Genomic DNA, 25,241 nt, shown 5'->3' with positions numbered 1-25,241 from the left:
TGGTTTCTGGTTTAAAAAACAACAACAACAACAAAAACAGCTAAAGAGCATCATGACTTTAAAGCATATACTGTACTTTTGAATAAAAAAAGGAAAATAAATCACATTATACAATATCATCCCATTCTAGTTTAAAAGGAGGCATTTACATATATTCTCATAAACTTTCTTATACAACTTCCATGTAGTTTTTCAGTAGTGCTTGAACCACAGAACAGAAAATTGGTTCAGATTTTAAAATGTTTTCCACTCCTATGGCTTTAACAGCTGGTAAAGTTGGACCATTTTAATTCTGAAAGTTTTATAGATTTTGGCCACTAGGTGGTGGTATTGGCAGTCCATTGACAAGTGGGCTTTACCTACTTTATATATAATTTCTTTATTGAAGCTTTTGCAAAAATGTAAACAATTTAAAAATAAATGAAGAAGCTAGAAAAAACCTGAAGTAAAAAATAAGCAAAATAAAATTTAAAAAAGATACTTTAAGTAGTTGAAAAGAAATTTTAGCACTGTTGGTGATAGCTATAAAGTAGGTACTTATTGTAAAGACCTGAAAAATATAATCCTGATACCGACTCCTATAATGTTACCCATTGTTCGTGAGACAATGAGGATTGAATTGTTTAAAGAAATCACAGGAGAGCGATAATCGTTTTATGTTTTCTAATATTTAGTACTAATTCTGTGAGTTGTTAGTTTAGGCTCCCAAAAAAGATGTTAAAGCTTAAAATGTAGCCCTAACCGGTTTGGCTCAGCGGATAGAGTGTCGGTCTGCGGACTGAAGGGTCCCAGGTTCGATTCCGGTCAAGGGCATGTACCTTGGTTGCGGGCACATCCCCAGTGGGGGGTGTGCAGGAGGCAGCTGATTGATGTTTCTCTCCCATCGATGTTTCTAACTCTCTATCCCTCTCCCTTCCTCTCTGTAAAAAATCAATGAAATATTTTTTTTTAAAAAAAACTTAAAATGTAAAATCTTAATAAATTTCAAATCTAAAAATATAGGCAAAAAAATAAACTTGAGCGGTACCTTTTAATTAGGATACTTTAAGCATCTAGAGTTATTTATTTTGGGTGGTGTGTAACTTGGTTTATAAAAGTGTTTTGTGTATAACTTGGTTTTCTCATAAAATTGACACATTTGCTATGTACTAAAACTTGGCTATCTAGAATCCTCAAGGAATGAGTTATTTAGAAGAACCGAGTTTCTCAAATAACAGGATTATCTCTTGAGGCACCAATTTTTCTAAATACCAGTGGTTATTATCCTCCGATGGGTTCCATACTTCCCTGGCTTCCTAAATTGAGCCAGAAAATGCTTGCCCTTTCTTGATGAGTCAAAGGTCTTCCTTTGAGTATCAGATTTTTCCCTCTGAATGGCAGTGCTTTCAAAGCCTGCCACAGTGTGGAGCAGGGGTCCTCAAACTTTTTAAACAGGGGGCCAGTTCACTGTCCCTCAGACCGTTGGAGGGCTGGACTATAGTTTACAAAAAAACTATGAACAAATTCCTGTGCACACTGCACATATCTTATTTTGAAGTAAAAAAACAAAACGGGAACAAATACAATATTTGTATTTGCATGTGGCCCACGGACCATAGTTTGAGGACCCCTGTGGAGTATTCCTTGCCCCTGTGTTGAATGACCTGACTGCTGTGTCTTTGAATTCCTGTGATTGCTTTCTGTGGATTTTTTTTTCTCCTTTTACTTTTACTTTTAGTTGCCAGTGGTGTGCTTGTAACTAGCATTAGTTGCCATATTTTGTTGTTGTTCATTCTGATAAATAAGGATACTTACTTTGGGGGGTGTGAAAGAAAAATATAGTCCATGAGTCATTGAGTGGTGTCTGTGGGCCTTAGTACACCAATGTGTGTGTGAAATCATTACCTGTAATTTTCAGATGCTCAGTGCCTTATAAAATAGTTGGTTCTAGAATGTGTATCTTTGAAAATATTTAGGTATTTAGAGGTAATGGGTGCAATCTGAAAAATTGGATGAAAGTGTGTGCTTTTATTTTTGGTTCCTTGTCTGGCCTTCATAACTTCAATTAGGTACCACTTTGCTGTGGGAGAGAGTCAGTATCTCACACTGGACCCTCGTTGGAGCAGCTCCTGACAAGGCTCCTTCACTCCTTGCTGTTTATTTTCCATTTTATCTTTCTGCTTCCCTATCGGCTTTTTCATTTTTGGACTTTATTCTCAATGCTGTATTATTCTTCCTTTGTACCCTTTATAGCTTTTGGCGGTAATGTTATAGACTTTGATATGATAAGCCTTGCTACAGCATTAAGCCTTAAAAGGTTAGGTGACACCTTTTGAAAAGTTTAGCATTAATTAAGTATTAAGAATAATTCCCAGTACTCAAGTGATTTTTTTTAAAAAACCTCATACAGTTATTTTCGTAAGATTTACAGTGTTGTTTCTTGTGGCAGTTGACCAGTTCTAACTTTGGTGATTATATTTAACCGTTAAATTTTCTCCTCCCTCTTCCCCACCCTCATTTCCTTTGGATTTTTCATTTCCTTTCTTTGTTTACTGCGCTCATGCTTGTAGTTGCCTGCATTTGTGTGGAATAAATGATTCATGTCCATAATTCTTGGCTCCTGATAGATAAAAATTTTATGCAGTAATGTTATTATTGATTATTTTTCATTCGTTCTCTATAATGTGCCTTGCAGCACCTCTAGGCATGTTGTTCCCAGATTAAGTACATATTTGAATACTTTCTAAAACTCCTAATTTAGAGTTTGAATATTTAATCTGTCTGCATCATAAGGGAAGTTGTTAACTGCATACTTTGTATGTTAGCCAGAATACTTTAACCTTTTCATGAAGGAGGGGGCAAACTTGGGAGGTCTCTGGTAACACCCTGAGACATTTTATATTCCACCAGTGATAGGCAGAATTTAGCAGAGGTTAGAAGTGTATTATATGAATTTATTGTGTTGATTTCAAGACCACAACTTTTCCATGAAACACATACTATTCTGCCTTTGCAGCCTAAGTCCCCTTTAGTTACCTCCATCTGCACCGTTTATGCTGAATGTAACCTTTTGCCTATATCCATAGTCAAAAATGAAAGAAGCTTAACCTTGAAGTTGTTGGGTTATGTCAGACCTACTAGCAACAGCTTTTGTGGTTCGCTAATGGAAATAGTCTCAGACTTTGGAGCGGAAAAATTTCAATTGGGCGCCTCAGTAATGGATGGATTTGCTGCTCAGAATCTTCCTCGAGGCAAAGGAAGTGCACTGTGCAGCTCTCTGTGCCATCAATTTAATGACAGACTTCCTAAAAATCATTTCTGCCTTGTTTGCTGTTCATTTCTTTAGTCCCTATTTGTCAACCTTAATTTTTCTCCTTTTCGGTGGTTTGTTACAATTTAGGATCTCATTGCAAAATAACTGAACTTTACATTGATCACTTTGTATTCCTTTAGCAATGTGGGCAACATTATTATACATTAACCTTGAGTGGGTTAGTGTGTGTGTGTGAAATCATTACCAGTAGTTTCAAAAAGTGGAAGAAGAAATAGTACCAGAGGGAGACCTTGAAGACCAAGGTTCCAGTCCTGGGTTGCCACTGGCTAGCTGTGTGACTTGGCAATTCATTAAACCTTTCTGAACTTCAATTTCCTTATCTTTGAGATTAGGAAATTGGATTAGATAACGTCTAACTCATTTTTTAATTGAAAATTATTTGTGCTTCTATTCATAGTAAAAACTCAGCTTGATATTTCAGTAGTTTTATTTGGGGAGTTAGGGAGGAATTTGATATGGCATTCTCTTAATGCTATTTTAATAGTATGATGATCTGTGTTCTTGGAATTTTTTCAAATACAAATATACTGAAAAAAGTGGCTTTTCTCTTTCTTGCAGGACAGTGGCTTTGTGCATATTCATACTCCAATAATCACATCCAATGACTGTGAGGGGGCTGGAGAACTCTTTCAAGTTGAAGTAAGTTGTGCTTCCCATCTTGGGGGATATATTGCTCTCTGATATTTTTCATCTGAGGGTTTATTTTACATTTAATAAGAGTTATGTGGAGAGACCATGACCAGAACCTGAAAATTTGTCAATAATAATACTTAAAAAAACATAGATAGAAATTCAAACTTCTCTAATTCCTGTCCTACCAGCTTCATTACTTACATTGTGACTAAAATAAGTAGATTTTTCGTCTAGTACTCCATTTGCTTTTCTTATATATCTATGAATTGGTGGACTGAAGAAATTTGAAGAGATTAATAAAGATTCTGAGATATCCTTTGTGCAAATGCAACCCTCAGTTAATATTTTTGGATATAAGTCATATTTTAAAAGATAAATTAAAATAGGAAAGTTATATGTGAATATATTCTTTTTCAAGGTCTTTAAAAACTACATTTTTTATAAGAAATGATTTATGTTTTGTACACTTCACAAAGGCTCTTATTTTAATTCTTTATCCAGCAATCATTTTTTGAGCTCCTAATAAGTTCCAGGCATTGTCAGCCTGCCTGTGAAGGCCATTTAAAATTTACCAGTTTTTTTTACTTGTGGGCAGTTGAAAGCCCTTTCATTTACCAGTCTGCCATCCTGCTTAAAATCATTGGCCAGTAGTATAATGGACAAAAAGAAATGTATATGGATGAGTAGTGCTTTTTTTATTTCTTTCATTTACTCACTGATTTCTTTATCTCTGAGAAGTCAAGATTCTTTTCACACAGACATATATAACTGCTCTCACTCGTTCAGTATGTTTTCATTCTTCTTTAGGATTTTAATATCATACGTAGCTATTACAATACTATTGACTATAGTCCCTCTGCTATACTCTACATCCCTGTGACTATTTTTAAAACTGGCAGTTTGTATTTCTTAATTCCTTTACCTTTATTATCAGCCCTCCAACCCCCCTCCCATCTGGCAACCATCAATTTGTTCCCTGTACCCATGAGTTTGTTTCTGTTTTGTTTGTTCATTTATTTTGTTTTTCAGATTCAACATATAACTGAAATTTATCTTTCTCTGACTTATTTTTCTTAGCATAATATCCTATAGGTCCATCCATATCATTAAAGTGGCAAGATTCTTTTTTTATTGCTTAGTAATATTCCATTGTATATATGTGCCACATATTCTTTATCTAATTATCTATCGATGGACACTAGGGTACTTTCATATCTTGACTATTACAAATAACTAGAGGCCCGGTGCATGAAATTCGTGCATGGGTAGGGTCCCTAGACCTGGCCAGTGATCAGGGTGGACTAAGTTCCCCGTCTCCCGGCCTTCCCACCTCCTCGCCTCCTCCTTCCCTCCCTCAGCACCCTGCCGCTGCCTGGTGGTCATGTCCCGCCATGTTCCGCGCCGCCCCCTGGTGGTCAGCACATATCATAGCAAGTGATCGAACTCCCGGTCTGCCAATCGACCTCCTGAGGGGACAATTTGCATATTAGCCTTTTATTATATAGGATGCTGCAGTGACTATAAGGGAGCATATATCTTTTCAAATTAGTATTTGGATTTCTTCAGATAAATATCCAGAAGTGGAATTGCTGAATCATATGGTAGTTCTGTTTTTTCTTTTTTTGAGGAGCCTCCATACACTTTGATAGTGGCTGCACCAACTCACAATCCCACCAACAGTGCACAAGGGTACCCTTTTCTCCACATCCTCACCTATACTTGCTTGTTGATTTATTGATGATAGACATTCTGACAGGTGTGAGGTGATATCTCATTGTTTTAATTTGTATTTCTCTGATGATTTAGTGATATTGAGAAACTTTTCATATGTGTATTCAGGTCCTCTGCCCATTTTTTACTGGGTTGTTTCTTTTGTGTGTGTGGGTGTTTCTTAAGTTGTACTTATATATTTTGGATATTATCCCCTAATTGGATGTATTATTGGTGAATATCTTCTCTCATCCAGTAGGATGTCTTTTTGTCTTGTTGATGGTTTCCTTTCCTGTACAAAACCTTTTTAATTTGATATAGTTTCATTTGTTTATTTTTTCTTTTATTTACCTTGCCTGAGGAGACATATCCAAAAATATTTGTATCGCTACCAGCAATGTCAGCTATGTTTTCTTCTAAAAGTTTTTTGTTTTCAGGTGTTAAATTGTAGACTTTAATCTGTTTTGAGTTTAGTCTTGTATATGGAATAAGAAAGTGAGTGTTAGCATCTGTATATATGAGTTCAAAGAAGGTAGCAAATGATACATTCAGCCTATTGTATCCACAGGTTCTGCATTCACAGATTCAACCAATCACAGATTGAAAATGTTCAGGAAAAAAGTTCGGTTGTTGCTATGTATTACTTAGTTAGGCCTATGATGGTTTCATCTGTACTGAATATATACAGACATTTTCCTTGTCATAATTCCCTAAGCAATATAGCATGACAACTATTTACATAGCATTTACATTGTATTAGATACTATACATAATCTAGAAATGGTTTACAGTATATGGGAGAATGTGCATGGGTTATATGCAAATACTACACCATTTTATTTTTTAAAATATATTTATATTGATTTCAGAGAGGAAAGGAGAGGGAGAGAGAAAGAGATAGAAATATCAATGATGAGAGAATCATTGATAGGCTGCCTCTTGCACACCCCCTACTGGGGATCAAGCCTGCAACCTGGGCATGTGCCCTTGGCTGGAATCAAACTTGGGACTCTTCAGTCCACACACCTATGCTCTATCCACTGAGCCAAACCGGCTGGGGCTACACCATCCTATATAATAAAACCCCAATATGCAAATCGACCAAACAGTGTAATGACCGGCAGAATGACCAGTCACTATGATGTGCACTGACCACCAGGGGGCAGATGCTCAACGCAGGAGCTGCCCCCTAGTGGTCAGTGCGCTCCCACAGCGGGAGCGCCACTCAGCCAGAAGGCGGCTCACGGCTGATAAGCACAAGGAGCGGCAGCGCTACAGAGCACTAAGGAGCAGTGAGCCAAGCGGTAAGGACCAGTGAGCAGGCAGGCAGTAAAGAGTGAGGGGTCCCAGACTGTGAGAGGGTGCAGGCCGGGCTGAGGGAGCCCCCCCCCCCCCCACACACCAGTGCACGAATTTTGTGCACCGGGCCTCTAGTTTTATATAAGGGACTTAATTGAGCATCTGTAGATTTTGGTATCAGCTGGGGTCCTGGAACCAATCCCCTGTAGATAATGAGAGAGTGTATATGTAAATTATAAAACTACATGTTTTCTAGGTGTTTGTGTTATTAGTTTTCTGTTTGCAATTTAACTGAATATTGCACCTTGTTCTGAATATTGAAGTAAAGAAGATTCATTTACCTTAAGTATCTTTTATAATCCCTAAACCACTAAATATTAAAAAGTAAGTGGCAGTGAATGGAAGGTATAATTTAAAGAGGTTTTTTGTTGTTGTTGTTTTGTTTTTACCAATAAGAAGGGAATTATTAAAGAGATCCAAATTAAAGAAATAAAAGAATCTGTAACTAATTAAAAAAGTGATAAATTTGGAAATAACTGCTTTGCTACCATAAACAAGACTGAATAATTAATTACAGTATGTGTATTTTGGCCTCTAAACAACACAAGGTAAGTTATCAGTTAAGGTAAATACATAAGAAGGGGAAAGTATATATATTTCTGAAGCTAAACAACTGTTCTATATTCATAGTATTTCAGGGCCAGGTTAAGTAATTTTGTGATGGAATTAGACTTGCCTATTCAGAGTACCTGAAGATGCTCCTGAATTCATTGATCCTAGACTCCTGCAGTCAGGATCTAATCAGGTTTCAGGGATGTGTAGCTTTTTGCTATGACCTGCTGTCTTTGTTGTTTTCAGAAGTTCAGCTCTAAGACTTGTCTTCTGCTCCCCTATCCTTTGAAAGCAGTGCTTCTTATTTCCACTCACAGACCTCTGTCCTTCCAAGCTTCATTATGTTAATTTTCTCCTCACTGCATGTGGCATCAAAGGAGTTTGAATCTTGGCACCCCACTGTTAGGAGGGAAAGTTTCATATTTAAAATTTAGCTTCTCTTAATAGTGCTCTTTTTTTGCTCTGATAACACTGAGGTGTCAGGTTTGATGGCAACCGTAAGAAGCCACCTTGAAATGCACAGTAAGAACATGCACTTCTGAAACACTGCTGATAAGTGAATGCGTGTCTCATTATTTTAGTTTTCTTTTTCCTCATGTCTGTTTCCTGCTTTAAGACTTTGGATATTTGTTTAGGATTGGGGACTACTGAATACATATGTAGAAAGTTCCATTCAAGACATTCATTTGTTATTCAGCAGACGTTTGGTATCATCTGTGTTCAAGATGCTGTGCTCAGTGTTACGAGGGATATGAAGATGTGACTGAGGTTCTGCCCTGCAAAGGTGGAGGGTTGGCAGGGTCGACGGAGGCAGGAGCGTGCTTTTCATTCACTCTCAATGTTACTTATCTTACAATATGCCTTGATGTCCACGTTTTCCTCTTTGTTTAAGGCCCCAAGTCCCCACAGTTATGTTTGGTCTTTACGATACTGGAGTAACTAGTTTGTCTCTGAAAAGATAAAAGAGACTAAGGAAGAATTAGAGATTGATGGGAAATAGATCAAACTGCCTTATGTCTGTATTTGAGGTTATAGTGTTGCGAGTTGTAAGTGATATGGAATCTAGAGGAAAATTATGATAGTGAGGATTGACTTGGTTAGAAAAATCTTCAAAACGATTATGTGACTTGGCTGTACCCTAGGGAGAGGATTCCAGGTGGGGAACAATGTGAGCAGCCTCTTGAGTGTGAAGTAGCAGGTTTTCATTGGAATCTGGATGGATGGATTGGAAGGTTCATATTGGTGGGTAGCTATAAGAATGAGGAGATGGATCACGTAGGTATACATTTCCATGGATTCTAGTATATTCATAGGGTTGTGCAGGAATCATATCTAATTAAAGAGCATTTTCATCACCCCCAAGTGAAACCTGGTACCCATTAGAAGTTCCTTCCCATATGCACTCCCAGCTGTAGGTCACCTAAAACTACTCCATAGATTTGCCTTTCTGGAGCATTTTATATAAATGGGGTCGTACAACATATGAACATATGGTCTTGTGTGTCTGGCTTCTTTCAGTTAGCATAAGGTTTTTGAGGTTCATCCATGCTGTAGCATAGATCAGTGCTTCATTACTTTTTACATTCAGTTGGTATTCTGTTGTATAGATATACAACATTTGTTTATCCATTTAGCAGATGATGTATATTTGGATTGTTTCCACCTTTGGGCTATGATGAGTAATGCTACTATGAACATTTGTGAAAACATTTGGATGATTTCATTTCTTTTGGGTGGAATTGCTGGGTCATATGGTAACTCTGTTTTGAGAAACTGCCAAACCATTTTTCAAAGTGACTTCACCATTCTACATTCCCATCAGCCATGTTCCTCTACATCAGTGGTTCTCAACCTTCTGGCCCTTTAAATACAGTTCCTCATGTTGTGACCCAACCATAAAATTATTTTCATGGCTACTTCATAACTGTAATGTTGCTACTGTTATGAATTGTAATGTAAATATCTGATATGCAGGATGGTCTTAGGCGACCCCTGTGAAAGGGTCGTTCGACTGCCAAAGGGGTCGCGACCCACAGGTTGAGAACCGCTGCTCTACATCATTGCCACATTTTATTGCCTTTTTTTTTTTTTTTTTTTTTTTTACTATAACCGTATCAGAGTGTGTGAAGTGGTATCTTATTGTGGGTTTTCTTTTCTTCTTTTTAAACTGATTTTAGAAAGAGGAAAGGGGGGTGAGAAAGAAAGAGAAAAAGAAAGAACATCGCATTGATCAGTTGCTTCCTGCACACGCCCCAACCAGGAATCCAACCCAAAACTTGGGTGTGTGCCCTGACCAGGAATCAAGCTTGCCACCTTTTGGTGTGTTGGATGCCTCTCCAACCAACTGAGCCAACTGTGGGTTTGCTTTTTGTCTTTTGCTTTTGAACATTTACAATATATATGTAAATGTGTTATTCACATTTAAGTTTTTAATTACAATTCTTCTTTGCCAGCATGTGATAGGTAAATGGTTACACATTATGAAATTCAATTAGACTGAGAAAAATCTAAGAGAAGTACTTCATCTAACAGGAACACTACTCAAGTCTAGAATTTATACATACACTGAAGTGCTTTATAAAGTGAAGAAGCAACTGAAGGTGTAAGGCTGTTTAATAGAATGCAAGGAGACACGTGCAAGTTTATATCTGAAGCTTGGACTGTGGAGAATGTCATACCTAGAGTTTTATACTGAATCTCATACTGTGTTCTGAAGTTTGGCCCTAGGTTGGTTTGCATTTTTAATTATTTTGGTTACATATATGTATGTGTACATGTGTATATATCATAAAATTTACCATTTTACCCATTTTTAAGTGTACAATTCACTAGCTCCTTCATCTTAAGGCAGTGGTTCTCAACCTTGGCTGCACATTAGAATCACCTGGGAATCTTTTTAAAAATCCTGATTTCTGGGCCTCATCCTCTGGAAATTCTGACTTTGTTATGGGGTGGGGCCACAACATTAGTAACAAAGAAACAGAATTTCCAGAGGATGAGGCCCAGAAATCAGGATTTTAAAAAGATTCCCAGGTGATTCTAATGTGCAGCCAAGGTTGAGAACCACTGTCCTAGGGGTTTTAAGGGTGGAGATTTTAGGGGAGGTCCCAGGAGAAGATCTCCATAGAATATTCAGCAGATTTCCAGGTGTGTCCTTTCAGGGTCTAGGTCTCCACTGATTGATTGGCCAGCACCAGGGTGGGGTCATTATCCAGTGCAGCTGGTCCTGAGGTCAGCCTTGCCTTGCTGGTCTGGTTGTGCTGCTTTTCTGGGCCTGGAGCTGAAATACAACTGATGTTATCTCTAGGGAGGAAAGGTCAGGGGGTCCAAACCTCATGCTAGGTGAGAAAAGGTACTGTGGAGCAAGGTCCCACACTACAGTTGTCCCTGGCTAGGCACCTGGGACTTTTCACCCTGGTGACCTTCTGTACTTGGCCCATCATCCTTGCTCTGCTCATGTCTGTTTAACTGCCTACCACATGACTAACACTATGCTTATAGGTCATAAGAATTAATGGAAATAACATGTATGAAAACTTAAAATTGCTATTCAAAAATAAGGAAAACTTAATATGCAGGAGCAGGCTAATGTAAGCACCCAAAGTTTCTTTTCCAAGCTGTTGTGCATTCTAGAAGTTATTGGACAGAATTTTGATGCTTCCAAATTTTTATGGCTAGGTTATTTATGGTGCACATCATTTTGGTTATGCTTGATGTTTTCACTTTTTAATACTCTTAACCTGTTTCTTTTAAACTTTTTAGATGGTATGAGGGTTAACCCAGGTCAAACTTCTTTTCAAAACAATTCTTTTTCAACTAATGTTAATCTTTCCCTTCTTCCAGCTCCTGTTGTACTTGTGGCCCGTTTTAATATTTAGTTCTTTAATGGTTTCTTGACATCAATTTTGTTTCTGATCTAGATTGTAAGCTCCTTACGGGGGAGAACTGTGTCCTTTGTGCCACTGGACACAGGTGGAACATTTGGGTACCTGTTGATTATTATTTTCTGTGGGCTCTTTTCATTTGCAGAACTTTCAACCTTAAGACTTGCCATTTTCTTTTCTGTGAGGATGTTTGTTGCTCAAGTTAAGGCCCTGTTTCTGCATGTGCAGGTGAAAAATGCGTAGGTCCTATCTAGGAAGATAGATAAGAGACTCACAGTAATGTTTGCCCCTGGGCATAGGGCCTACTGTTCTAGATTCTTTGAATTTTTTTATTATAGGTTTGTGTTACTTAAAAACAACAAAAGGGTAGTGTACTGTTCAGAAGTTACAAAAGTCAGCTTCCCTTCCACCCCTAACTTGCAGCTACCCCGTTATTCTTTCCCATAGACGGTCACTGTTATCTGTTCCTCTCTAGAGAGTTTGTACCAAACTCTGTCAGCAATATATGTGATGCTGTTACTTATGAATTAGCTGTCAGAGTGTGTTGCCAACATTTAAAACTTTTTAATTTGATGTATTGCTTTTTCAATACATCAGAGAAAGTGCCACAGTAGAACTAAGAGAAGCAAACCTGTTTTCAAGGGCACTGAGAAGAGAACTGACCTGGAAGCTGGTGTGCTCTCACTCATCTTGTGTTTTTGCCACTTCCACTGTGAAGTGAGGATTTTGTGAATTAACATCTTGGTAAAAAAAAAATTCCCTTAGATTCTGAATTGATATAGCCTGCTGCTGCTGCTTCCTATTGAGAAGACTGTGCTATTTCTTCCATCCTCTGGTATCCACCAAATGGAGCACATTCTTAAAATGATCTAATCCCCATCAGACACACTGGACTAAAATTGCACTATTTTATTCATCCTGTAAATATTTGTTAAGCCTTGCTTTTTTTCTTAAAAGTACTGTGCTACTGCTATTTGACTTACAAAGTTATTTCTGTTTTGTCTCTCAGAAATATGAATTTGCAAGATATTTTTAAATAGGAAAAACAAAATTCTACAATAATAAATGCCACAAAAATAATGTGAATTTGATTTGTATTTCCAAAATAGCTAGTGAAATTGACCATCTTTGATATATCGGTTGGCCATTTGTATGTCTTCTTGGGAGAGGTGTCTGTTCAGGTCCTCAACAGTGGCCAAGACATGAGGATAATCAAAGTGTCCTTCGATAGAGGATTGGATAAATATATATCTGGTACATATGTCTGTCAGATAAAGCAAAATCTGTCAGAAAAAGCTATGAACCATATGATTTCACTCGTATATGGGATATAAAAACTGAAACTCGGCCCAGCTGGTGTGGTTCAGTGGTTGAATGTTGACCCATGAACCAAGATAGAGGGGTTGCTGGTTCAATTCCCAGTCAGGGCACATTCCCAGGTTGTGGGTTCAATACTTGGTTGGGGCCCTTTCGGGAGGCAGCTGATGGATGTTTCTCTCTCACATTGTTATTTCTCTCTCTCTCTCTCTCTCTCTCTCTTTTTCTTTTTTAAAAAATATTTTATTGATTTTTTTACAGAGAGGAAGGGAGAGGGATAGAGAATTAGAAACATCGATGAGAGCGAAACATCGATCAGCTGCCTCCTGCACACCTCCTACTGGGGATGTGCCTGCAACCCAGGTACATGCCCTTGACCGGAATCGAACCTGAGACCTTTCAGTCCGCAAACCAACGCTATCCACTGAGCCAAACCGGTTAGGGCTTCTCTCTTTCTCTTTCTCTCTCACCCTTACTCTCTCTAAATATCAATTAAATAAAAAAGAGTCTCCAGGTGATTTGAATGTGTCTTCAAGGGTATATACAGAATAGTAGAAGTCCATGTTCATAGACTCAGCTCTGCTAGATAAATCCAAATTTTTACAGGAAATGAAGAAAGAATTTAAACTCCCACCAGCAGGGTGCGTTGTTCTACATCTTTGTCAACACCTAATATTTTCAGTCTTAAATTTTTGCCAATGTCATGGATGTAAAATGGGATCTTGTGATTTTTTCAATTTGCTTTGCTCTAATAACTTTTGGGATTGGCAATATTTTCTTATGACTGTTGGCCACTCCTTTTCTCTTCTATAGTATTTTCTATTGTGTTGTCTTTACGTATCAGTGTTTTTATATTCTGGATAACATTAATCCTTTGTTGAGTATATTGTTGCTGATCTTTTCTCCCAGTTTGTGGCTTGCCTTTTCTCTTTCTCTATACTCCCTTTTGATAAACAGAGTTCTTAATTTTAATGTAGAAAAGTTTTAGTCGCCGTAACCGGTTTGGCTCAGTGGATAGAGCGTCGGCCTGCGGACTGAGGGGTCCCAGGTTCGATTCCGGTCAAGGGCATGTACCTTGGTTGCGGGCACATCCCCAGTGGGGAGTGTGCAGGAGGCAGCTGATCGATGTTTCTCTCTCATCGATGTTTCTAACTCTCTATCCCTCTCCCTTCCTCTCTGTAAAAAATCAATAAAATATTTAAAAAAAAAAAAAAAAAAGAAAGAAAAGTTTTAGTCTTTTTCTTTATGGTTTGTGCTTTTCTATCTTGTTTAAGTAATCCTTCCTATATTATCTCCTAAAAGTTTTATAGTTTATGCATTACACTTATATGTCCTTTATCTACCAGGAATTGAGTTTTGAGTATGATGTAAGAGTCCAGTTTTTTCCCAAAAATAGATAACTATTCCAGTACAATTTATTGAATAGTTCATTTCTCTTCCTGTAATCACAATTGTCATCTCTGTCATAAATTAAGTTTACATATATGTGTGTCTATTTCTGTGTGCTCTACTCTGTTCCATTGGTTTATCAGAATATCCCTGTACCAGCACTTCACTCTCTAAATTGCTGGAGCTCTTCGGTAAGTCTTAGTATGTAGTAAGGTAAATCTTTTGACCTAATTTTAAGAGTTTTGTGACTATTCTTGATCCTTTTCTCTTCCATGTAAACTTATGAACTATATCTTGGCAAGCTTTAAAAAAACCTATTTGGTCTTTAATTGGAATATCATTGATTCTGTAGATTAGTTTAGAAAAACTGGTATCTTTATGGTCTTGAGTGTTCCTATCCCTGGACATGGTATAAAATTCTATATATTCAGGAGTTCTTTAATGTTTTTCAATGGAGTTTAATAATTGTCTTCATAAATATTATGAATACCTTTGTAAAATTTATTTCTAGATACTGTATATTTTTCTGATATTATAAATGTATCTTTAGAAAGAGTATATTTTTCATTTATTGGGTATAGTCTTCAATATATATGTATTAGAACAAGATTATTAATTTTATATACAAATCTATAGTATGTTTACTGATATTTAATCTTCTTTATCTGCCATTTACTCCTGTATTAAAATTCTCTGGTATATTTTTTAATTTTTTTCTCATAGTTTTTGCTTTATATATTTTTCAGACTATGTTATTGGATATATACAATTTTGGAATCACTTTTTGATCAAATAAAACTTTAACTTTATAGTGGTCTTTTTTTTTTTTCCAAGCACAGTTTTTTCCCTTATGATCTGTTTTGTTTGATATTAATTTAACCGTAGTTGGTTTTAATCAGTATTTGTTTGACTTGTCTTTTTACTGTCACTTATCCTTTTGCTCAGCCTTTTTTTGTCTTATGTTTTAAATGTGTATCTTGGAAATAGCATATAGCTCAGTTTTTAAAAAATGTAATTGCTGTAGCTCTTAGTCTTTTCCCTTTTTACTATTTAATCTAGTCCACTAATCTTTATTGTGATTGCTTAGGCCAGTGGTCGGCAAACTCATTAGTCAACAGAGCCAAATATCAATAGTACTTCTTCAAAATAGACTCGCCCAGGCTGAAAACCAACTTCTGCGCATGGGCCACGAAGTTTCAATCGCAGTGTACACGCCCTCACGTGGTATTTTGTGGAAGAGCCACACTCAAGGGGTCAAAGAGCCGCATGTGGCTCGCGAGCCGCAGTTTGCCAACCACTGGCTTAGGCATTTTGATTTTTAACCATCTTATTTTTTGCCTTTTATTCTTTTGTTTCTTTTAAAATATTCCCTCCTTTTTTTGTCTTTTTTAAATAAAGTTTTTTCTCTCATTTTATTCCTCCCCCTCTACCCCCCCACTAGTTTAGAAGAGATTGATGAAGTAAAGGAGAAGGGAGAGTTTAAGACGATGATTCTGAGTCTCGACTGTATATTGAATTCACCAAGGAACATTAAAAAGTATGAATGCTTGGGCTCTGAAATTCAGATTAATTAGTCTGGGATGCAGTCTGGCATGGGGGATTTTTAAAGCTTTCCAGGTGCTTCTAATATACAGTCAGTATTGAAAGCTACAGCCCCTGGAGAAATTGCTAAATGTATGACATCAAATGTAGACATAGGTTTAGAAAGTGAGGTGATCATGACCAACACCCTTTTAACCACATAGTCACAGCTGCTTTGTCTCTACCAACTAGAAGAATTCACTAATTCAGTTTTTTTCTGTTATACTAGTATGCATAGATTTGTATTATGTCATATGTTGAGAATTCTGAATTAAAATTTGTTTTTAAAAATTAAAATGAGCTGGTTCTCAAGAAATTATTTCTTATCCAACAGACAAAGCCGACACATGAAATTATAGACAGCATAACTATTTAATTGGGTTTTATAAGAGTAATTATATAGAATAATTTATGTAGAATTACTAAATATAAAATATGGCTCATTTTATAAGTGTGCTAGGAGAATTTTCAGGTGCTGCAGTGATCAGAGATGTCTGCATGGGCAAAGTAAGCAGTTTGTGACCCTTTTTTATATTTCTGTCTTTGATTTTTGCCTTCAACTTTGTCTTTCGCTTTCTTCTTCCAAAATTACCCAAGTTCCTTTCCAGAAAGTTAAATTGGTAGGAGTTTGAGTAAGGGAGAAACCCAGGGTGAGAAGTAAGCATATAGGGTGAATTATTTATGCATATCACTTACCTAATGTAAAAATTATTTTTTTCAATTAATATTAAGAGCATAACATGTGCTAGGAATATAGTCGTGAAAAAGTACACAGACGTCTTTTTCCTTGAGAATGTATATCTTTGTGGAAAGATAAATAAATGAAATATTTACAATAAAAAAGTAAAAGCTGTAGCATTTTATGTATTGTGGTAACAGTCTGAAGATAGCTCACTAGTGTACTCTGCTTTCCAGTATTTATACTCTTCTGTGATCCCCTCCCACACTTCATTCAGGCAGATTCTGTGTAACCAACAGAGCAAGGTAGAAATGAAGCGTGGCGAGGTTGTAAACCTCACAAACTCTGACTTTGGTCTTTTGGAATGTGAGTTCTGGAGGAAGCCTGTGTCGTGTAAGCAGTCTGACTACCAGGAGACCACCGTGCTTTGAGCTAGCCCAAACTAGTCATCTGGGAAAGCTAAATAGTGAGACAAAGATTCCTGGCCAGCACCCAGCTGTTTGTGCCATCCCAGCTAAGGCACCAGACATGTGGTTGGAGAAGTCATCTTGGTCGTCTAGCTCAGTTAAGCCTGCAGATGACTTCAGTCCCAAGGGCCATTTAGCTGTAATCAAATAAGAGAGCCCAAACAAGAACCACCAGCTGAACCCGCAAAGCCCACAGAATCATGAAAAGTAGCAATAGATTGTTGTTTTAAGCCATTAAGTTGTAGTGATATGTCACCCAGGAAAAGATAATTAGAACAGATGTGATTAGTACTGTGGAGGAAAGCAAAGCAGGAAGAAGAGGATAGGGATTGCCAGAGAGAGAGAGATTCAGGTTTATATTGGGCAGTCAGGGGAAGCCGCACTGAGAAGATACTAGTGCTCTAACAGAAACATGTTAGATGTGAGGGAGGAAGTAATGGTGATACCTGGGGGAAGTACTTTCCAGTCAGAGGCACAGCAAGGACAGAGGCCCTGTGCTGGAGCCTGAAGTTTTCAAGATATTACCACGAAGGCCAGTGTGGATGGAGCATAGTTGACGAGGGGAAGAATTGTGGGAGTTGAGGACACACAGGTAGAAGGAGGTGGGAGTAGATGCAGATTATATGGGGCTGCAACCTTCAGCTTTATAAAGTAAACACTCTCTTTATAGCCAGCCTATTGTAATATCCCTTTTCTCTCCTGAAATAAATATAGATGATATAAGCTTTCTATGCTCTCAGTTTAAAAAAGAAAATAGTGCAATATTTTGAACATAATATAAAGAAGACGAAAGTAATGTCATTTCATTATGTAAATGCTATAGAATGACAAGTTTAGAATACAAGTAGCCTTTATATAAGTTGCTGACTTTGAGAGCTATAAATTAGGACTTACACAGGTGTCCTTTTTTTCAATTATAGTTTACATTCAATATTGTATTAGTTTCATGTGTACAGCATAGTGGTCAGACAGTCATATGCTTTACAAAGTGTGTCCCCGCCCCTCCCCCCCTATATTTCCACTGCACACAGGTGTTTTATATTGGTGACTCAGGTATCACGAACAGTGTTACTAATGATGATGGGGTTTTGTGAAATGGTAAAAAAAAATTTGATAAAGTTCTACAGCAAATAAAGTGTAGCTTTCCCTTAGTTTACATGGAGGACACATTCTGTAAAAGTCAGAGTACACTGAAAGAATTCATATAATTCACTTATACAGATATTCCACGGGATATTCGAAACTCTGGTGGTACTCATTAACTTCCAATACTTCTCTCTAATCATTGTGATCATCAGAAACATTCCTACTAAGTACCTCTGATGTAGGATTTTGCAGGCCATCATAAGAACTTAACTCTGAGAAAGATAGAAAGTCAGAAAGTTCTAAGCAGATGAGTAACATAAGTCTTAATGACATCATTCTGGCTGCTGCATGGAGAGTAAATAGTGGGTGGGTAAGTACAGAAGATGACAAAACAGTTAAAAGTTAATGCTGTAATCCAGGTGGACAAGTGATAGTGGTTTAGACCAAAGCTGAAGTGGTAAATCCTAAAATGTGGTTGGATTCTGGATCTATTTAGAAATTAGCTATGCATGTCAATACCAGGGCACATTTCTTAAAAATTATCTTCATTGCTTGCCTGTGTTTTCCCAAAAGTAACATTGGCTAACTCTCTGTTAGAGACCTATGAACTTTTAATGTGGGGATTGGTGTTTTCTATAAATGGTTGTTTCCGTTGCTAATTAAAGCAGAAAGTGAATTTCCCTTTTTGTGTTTAACATGAACTTTCATGATGCCTGTTCAGACATTTGAATTCAGGTAAGTACTCATAAATGAAAAGAAAATGTCAGCTTCCTAGACACCAGACAGCCTTTTGAGCTTATGCTCTTTAGGGCCAAGTTTTGGGGAATGGGTTTTTCTTGGAAATTGGACATTTATTTTATTTTATGGATGCCATCCTTGAAGTAAGCATTCCACGGCATTGTTGACTTCAGGAGGTACTTTGATCACAAAAAAAATGACATCTTTTTGGATAATTTTTAGTAGCATCAAAGTGGTTAAATTTATATCAGTATCCTATATAACAAAAGCCTAATATGGCGGAGACCGGTTTGGCTCAGTGGATAGAGCGTCAGCCTGCGGACTGAAAGGTCCTGGGTTCGATTCCGGTCGGGGGCATGTACCTGGGTTGCGGGCACATCCCCAATAGGGGATGTGCAGGAGGCAGCTGATCGATGTTTCTCTCTCATCGATGTTTCTAGCTCTCTATCTCTCTCCCTTCCTCTCTGTAAAAAATCAATAAAATATATTTTAAAAAAAAAAGCCTAATATGCAAATCAACCGAACAGCAGAACGACCAGTCACTATGACACCCCACAGATCGGCCCTGATTGCCAGTCAGGCCTAGGAGCCGTACCCATGCACGATTTTCATGCACCAGGCCTTTAGTCTATATAATAAAAGCCTAAGCGACCAGTACAGCGGAACAACTGGAACGACCAGTCAATATGATGCGCACTGATCATCGGGGTAGATGCTCAACACAGGAACTGCCCCTCTGGTGGTCAGTGCGCTCCCACAGGGGGAACAGCCACTCAGGTAGAAGCTGGGCTCATGGCTGGTGAGCGCAACGGAGGTGGTGGGAGCCTCTCCTGCCTCCACGGCAGTGCTAATGAGCAGCGAACCTAGAGGTAAGGAGCCTGCGGTAAGGAGCAAGCAGGCGGGCAGTAAGGAGAGAGGGATTCTGGATTGCGAGAGGGATGTCCTGACTGCCGGCTTAGGCCCAACCCCTGGGGGGGTGGATAGGGCCTAAGCCGGCAGTCAGACATCCCCCAAGGGGTCCTGGACTGCGAGAGGGCACAGGCCAGGCTGAGGGGACACCCCACCCCCACCCCAAGTGCATGAATTTCATGCACGGGGCTTCTAGTGCCTTATAATAGCTTATCCTTAAGCACTACAGCCAGAGATGAAGGATCACTAAGCCTACTGTTTCAGGTTTCAGTATCTTGCTTTGCTCCATGCAGCAACTGCAAGAAAATGTTATCTTTGAAATTGTAGGTTGGATTCAATTTTTACATTGGGAGAGGTATGGGAAATAAGGGACTAGATTTCATCAAAGGATATTTGATAAAGATTTAAGATGCTTAATGCAGTTTTGTTTTATAAAAATTTATTGAGTTTAGTGGTAGCCAAGCCCTTTAGGGGGGATAAAAGAAATATGAAATAGTTGCTGCCAAGAAGGAGCTTGTATTCTGGTGAGGAGATGGGTACATACACAGTTGAATAATAATACAAAGCAGTATATGATTAAGTGATAAAAGATTGGTAAAGTATTATTTCTTGGGGAGAGGGGCAGGTGCATTCTAGGGGGGACATATAGCATAAGCAAACAAAGTAAGAATAATTAAGGCAAAATGAGGGGAACAAGAGCAGTTGAATTTGAAGGGTATTATCGATGTTTTTCTGTTTTTGAGTGTTTTTAAAATGGAGAACAGTGGGAAGGAAGCCCTGAATGGTAAGGTAGGTTAGGACAAAGAAGACATACTGCAGAACCAATGAGGATTTGTAAGCATGGGAAAGACTTGATGAAGGCAGAAAGAATAGGTTAGAAGAAGAAGTGGTAGGAGAGGAGGCCATTGATATTACATCTAGATGTAAGTGATATGCACTGCGTCTTGTTAGCAATTGTAAAAATAGAAAGGACGGAACAAAATAAAAGAGTTTAGGTGTTAAAGATGAAGAAAAGATTTGGAACCAACGCTTCATGATCAGAAAGGACTAAAGGGGGAATTTTTTGGATAAGCAATATTCCAAATTTGCTGTGACTGCTTGAATATTTCCTTCTTACAACTTCCTCCCAAGATTCTCATTTTTTTCCTTCATCTTAATAAGTGGGAGAAAATATTCATTTAGTTGATATATACAAGTGGTTTAGGGGCTGTCACCCTTAAAAGAACAAGTGAGTTTATTTGGGAATAACAGAGGAATTGCAATTTGGGACATGTAAACTATGGCAAACCATAGGCAAGTCTGAAGAGGCAAAGGGCAATCAGTTTTATTATTGAGTTCCAGGAGGAAATGGGGAGGGATGTTTTGAACAGGAGTCCATTGGTGGAGAGCAAGAGTTTGAAGTTTGGGCAGTTTCTTATTGGCAATGAGCAGAGAGAGGGCAGTTGCTGTTGCTGAGGCAAGAAGGGAAGAAACAGCCTTCTTCCTACTGGTTCCATAAGCTGCACCGAAGCTTCCCTTTATGGCCTCCCCACTCCATTTCAAATAAGGTTTCCTTTATTCACTTTCACAGGACTTGACTCTGGACAGTAGATTTCCCTTCTCACAGAAGGGGCTGGAAAATGGGGTGAGAAGATAGATAATGGTCTGGGACACCTCAGATCCATCTTTAACCCATTCTGACAACTAATAAGCCAAAACCAATATTTTGTGAATGATAGTGAGGAAAACGTTTGGTACATTTTTCCGTGCCCCTTCACATTTGGCAGCAAATCTGACTTTTGGCAGTTTGCATTGTTTCTTTTCTGAAAGAAAAAAAAAATCACCTTTTGTTTTGTTCCAGCCTCACTGTGCCCTTGGTTCTTTTCTTGGTTCTTCCCTTGCCTTGTTCATTCTCACTTTCTCAGCAGGAAAGCAGACTGTTTACAAATAGTCTGAGCTAACAGCTCCTTTCCTGCTGACCAAATAGCTGCCCAAATGAAACCTTTCTCAGGGCTGAGAGTGGGTGTTCTGGTTAGTGGGTGTTCTGGAATGTAAATGGATCCTTATTTTAAGAAAGATTATTTTTATACTAGAAGTTCAGTGTACATACACACACATTTGTAACGGTTACAAAGTATGGAAACATTAGAAATTATTGGACCAACAAAAGGCCTACTTGGATAACTTGTTAATAATAAGAAAGTCTCAAAACTGACGTAACCAGCAATGTAGAATGCAGTTTATGGAGCCTGTTTCCCTAGGCGATAGTTATAGGAGAGATACAGTCTGACGGCATGCCAGGGCAATTTCTGTAGTGTGATAGCAGCCCCCTTTGAGACACAACTCGATGGGGAACATAAAATGACCAAACGACAAATCTTTGGAGCCTATGTTTGTTTTACATGATCAGGATTCCATACTTAGGAGAGACTGATATACTTTTTTATAAAAGCATTTTGAATCCAGTAACATTATTCCTTTCACACAAGGAAAAAAAATAGGGGAACAGCCTGGTATATTAGGAAGATGATTGTTTTAGAAGCTGAAGAATCTGGATTCTGTGACTGGTCTTGCCAAAACTGGTGTCGTATGCCATTGGGCTTAATGTTTAACACGACATTTTAAAACTTCAGGGTCCTTTTTAAATATAGGTAAAAGGAAAGTTGTATTAAGTTCTCATCTACCTCCAAGGTTCTTTGATTCTTTATCATGTGTGTCATGAAAGGCATGGCCGCTATAAAACCCTCAGGTGGAATAAAGGAAGAAATGAGGATATTCACTGGTTATGTGGAGCTTACAGGTGGTGAGTACTCTCCTTTCCCTCGTGTTCTTCAAAGGAAATTGCAGATTAGGGCAACGGCATGCAGTTTTGATTTTAGACCTTTTAGGTTTCTGTGCCATGCTTCATCTTTATGCTTTCTGCTCTCAACTTTTCCTTTCTGGAATTATGAGCAAATAGAATAGAGAAAAATGTGGGGGTGGGAGGGTAAAGTAGAAGATGGAAAAAGAGTAAAAGGAGATAAAATAGATGTGGGTGCATCAGTACCTATGGCAATCAAATGAATTTTCCATTGTTGATTATATTCCTTTCCACTCTTCAGTTAACTGCTGTTTACCCTCCCCCGCTGCAGTTTTACACAAGGCAGAGTCAGACGTGTGGGTTTTTCTATTTCATCCCCTTGAGATTTTAACATTACTCAGCTATATTCTGCTATGAGAACAGATAACTGGAGGGCAATTCAAAATATTTATTTAATCTTTTCTTGGAAATCCTCAAAGAAACAGGAGGATTTTAGACCTCCATGATAATGAAACTCACTGGGATACACACATTTAAACATTTTTGGTAGTTATTGGTTTCCTTTTTCTTGGCTCTGCATTTTCTGTTTGCCAGTGGCAGAAAAAAAACTGGCCAAAATTTTTTTTTTTCTTATACAGAATGGAGAAAGGCTACATTAAATTGTGTTGCACTAATAAACTGTATATAATCTGGGAAAGTTTAGTTAAATGGGAGTGGGAATGACTTTAAAATCATCCATTGTGATTTTCAAATGTTTTTGCTCAGAAGTCTTTTCCAAACAAAATCTTATGCCAAGATCCAATATATAAATTAGATAAAAATAATGACTCTGTTTATCAGGTAGCTCCAAACTGTATTTGTTTGGTTGATAATTTTATACCCGTTATTTATATGAATCTCTAGCAGAACATTAGAAAGTTGGGAGATTGCAGGAAAAGTCTTAGTTATGTAGGGCTTTGTACATATTACAGGACAACCTTGACTCCTGCCCACTGAATGCCCCTACAGTTTCCAGTATGTTTGTTAGGGAACATTATCATCACCATTGAGAAGCACTAATCTGTCATCTTTCTCCCAGTAATCTTACCCAGTTCCAAAGCTTTGTGTACCATCTAAATATTGACAACTAAATTTTTTTTAAATATGTTTTTATTGATTTTACTCAGAGAGAAGAAGGGAGATGGATAGAGAGATAGAAACATCAATGATGATGTTTGACTGCCTCCTGCATGCCTTCTACTGGGGATCGAGCCCACAATCCGGGTATGGGCCCGGTCAGGAATCAACCGTGACCTCCTGGTTCATGGGTTGATGTTCAACCATTGAGACACATTTTTACCTCTAGCTCCAGCTTCTTTCTTAGCTGCAGTTTTGTCGAAGCAGTTGCCTATTTGACATTTTTTTCTGTTATGTCCAATATACATTCAAACATAATATGTCTTAAATACAACTCTGTTTCTTCCCTCCAAAGCCTCTTTGGCTTCTCGTCTTTCTCAGTAAAAGTCACTACTACCTCCTCAATTGCTTAAGTTAAGAACCTAGAAGTGAAATTTAATTCATGCTTCCCCTGCTGTCTTCTCTAACCCCACATCTAATTTATCAGTACATTCTATTGACTTAGCTAATCATAAATCCTCAACCCCTCCATTTCTATTTCCAACATTACCTGTCTAATTCAAGCCACTGTCTTTACTCCTATTATCTATTCTCTTCTCAGACACTAGTGTAATCTTAATACATATGCCACAACGCTGCTTAAAACATTTCAGTGGTTACTCTGTGTTCTTAAAATCGAAACTCCTTATCATGATTTATAAAGGCACTACAGTGATCTCACTCCTGCTTACCTCTCCAACAGAGTCTTTTAACACACTGATGCTTGATCTTCTCAAGCTATAGTAACCTACCTTCTACTCCTCGAATATGTGAAGCCCCCTTCCCGCCTCCTGTTCTCATGGCTGTTCTTTGTTCCTGGAATATTCTTCTCTGTACAGAGTATCCCAAATGCATTCTCATCCTTCAGGTTTCTGCTTGCATGTTGGTGCTTCAGAGAGTTGTCCCTCCCCACTCCACCCATCCCTGACTCACTTATCCCAACATCTTGTTTCTTTGCATGTTCATTTTCTTTGTTCCCCATTAGACAATGGAAGCTCTTAAAGAGAATTGTCTTATTCATTACTCTTTCTCCACAGTCTAGTACAGTGCCTGGATGATGAATGACGGGTATATGCAGGTTAGTATGGAAGTACATAGAAAGGTCATCTTTCCTAGCCTAGGCACAGAGTGGGTAGCCCTCTGGGGAGAGGGAGCAGTATACTGTGTATGAAGACCAGAGGTTAATGAGAACTTTATATATATATATATATATTTCAGAAAGGAAGGGAGAAGGAGAGAGGGATAGAAACAACAATAATGAGAAAGAATCATTGATTGGCTGCTTCCTGCATGCCCCCCCACTGGCGACTGAGTTGGCAACCTGGGATTATTCCTTGACCAGGAATCAAACCGTGACATCCTGGTTCATATGTCAATGCTCAACCACTGAGCAACACCTGCTGGGCAATGAGAACATTTTACAGTTAAACATGACTAGAATGTACAATGTGACTATGAATTAGAGTGAGAAACCTTTAGAGAGGTAAATGCCAGAAAATGAAATTTCTTTTATACTAGTTCAAGGGAGGCTATGGGGAACCATCAAAGGATTTTTGCACTGTTTTTAAAATAAACAAAATTTCAGTTTTATAAAGATCACTCAGGCAGAAGGCTTGAGGCTTGATTGGAGGTTTTCAGAAGTATTGAAGACCATGAGACTCTGCCTGTAATGTCTTCCATTGGCCACCTT

At 38.1% G+C, this 25,241-nt stretch overlaps 1 protein-coding gene across 2 annotated transcripts in view; it reads left to right on the top strand.

The window, feature by feature from the left end:
* NARS2 (asparaginyl-tRNA synthetase 2, mitochondrial) overlaps window positions 1-25,241 on the top strand; it is a 112,158-nt gene that overhangs the window by 9,210 nt on the left and 77,707 nt on the right. For both annotated transcript variants that reach the window (XM_070425697.1, XM_070425698.1), the window contains exon 5: window positions 3,872-3,952. In XM_070425697.1, the coding sequence (XP_070281798.1) occupies window positions 3,872-3,952 (81 nt within the window). The remainder of the gene's footprint in view (window positions 1-3,871; window positions 3,953-25,241) is intronic.

Source organism: Myotis yumanensis, unplaced genomic scaffold, assembly GCF_028538775.1.
Source record: "Myotis yumanensis isolate MYYU_CA2020_CCGP unplaced genomic scaffold, mMyoYum1.0.hap1 SCAF_10, whole genome shotgun sequence".
Lineage (NCBI taxonomy): Eukaryota > Metazoa > Chordata > Mammalia > Chiroptera > Vespertilionidae > Myotis > Myotis yumanensis.
Note: the sequence above shows the minus strand (reverse complement) of the source record. Positions and strands in the feature narration are given on the sequence as shown.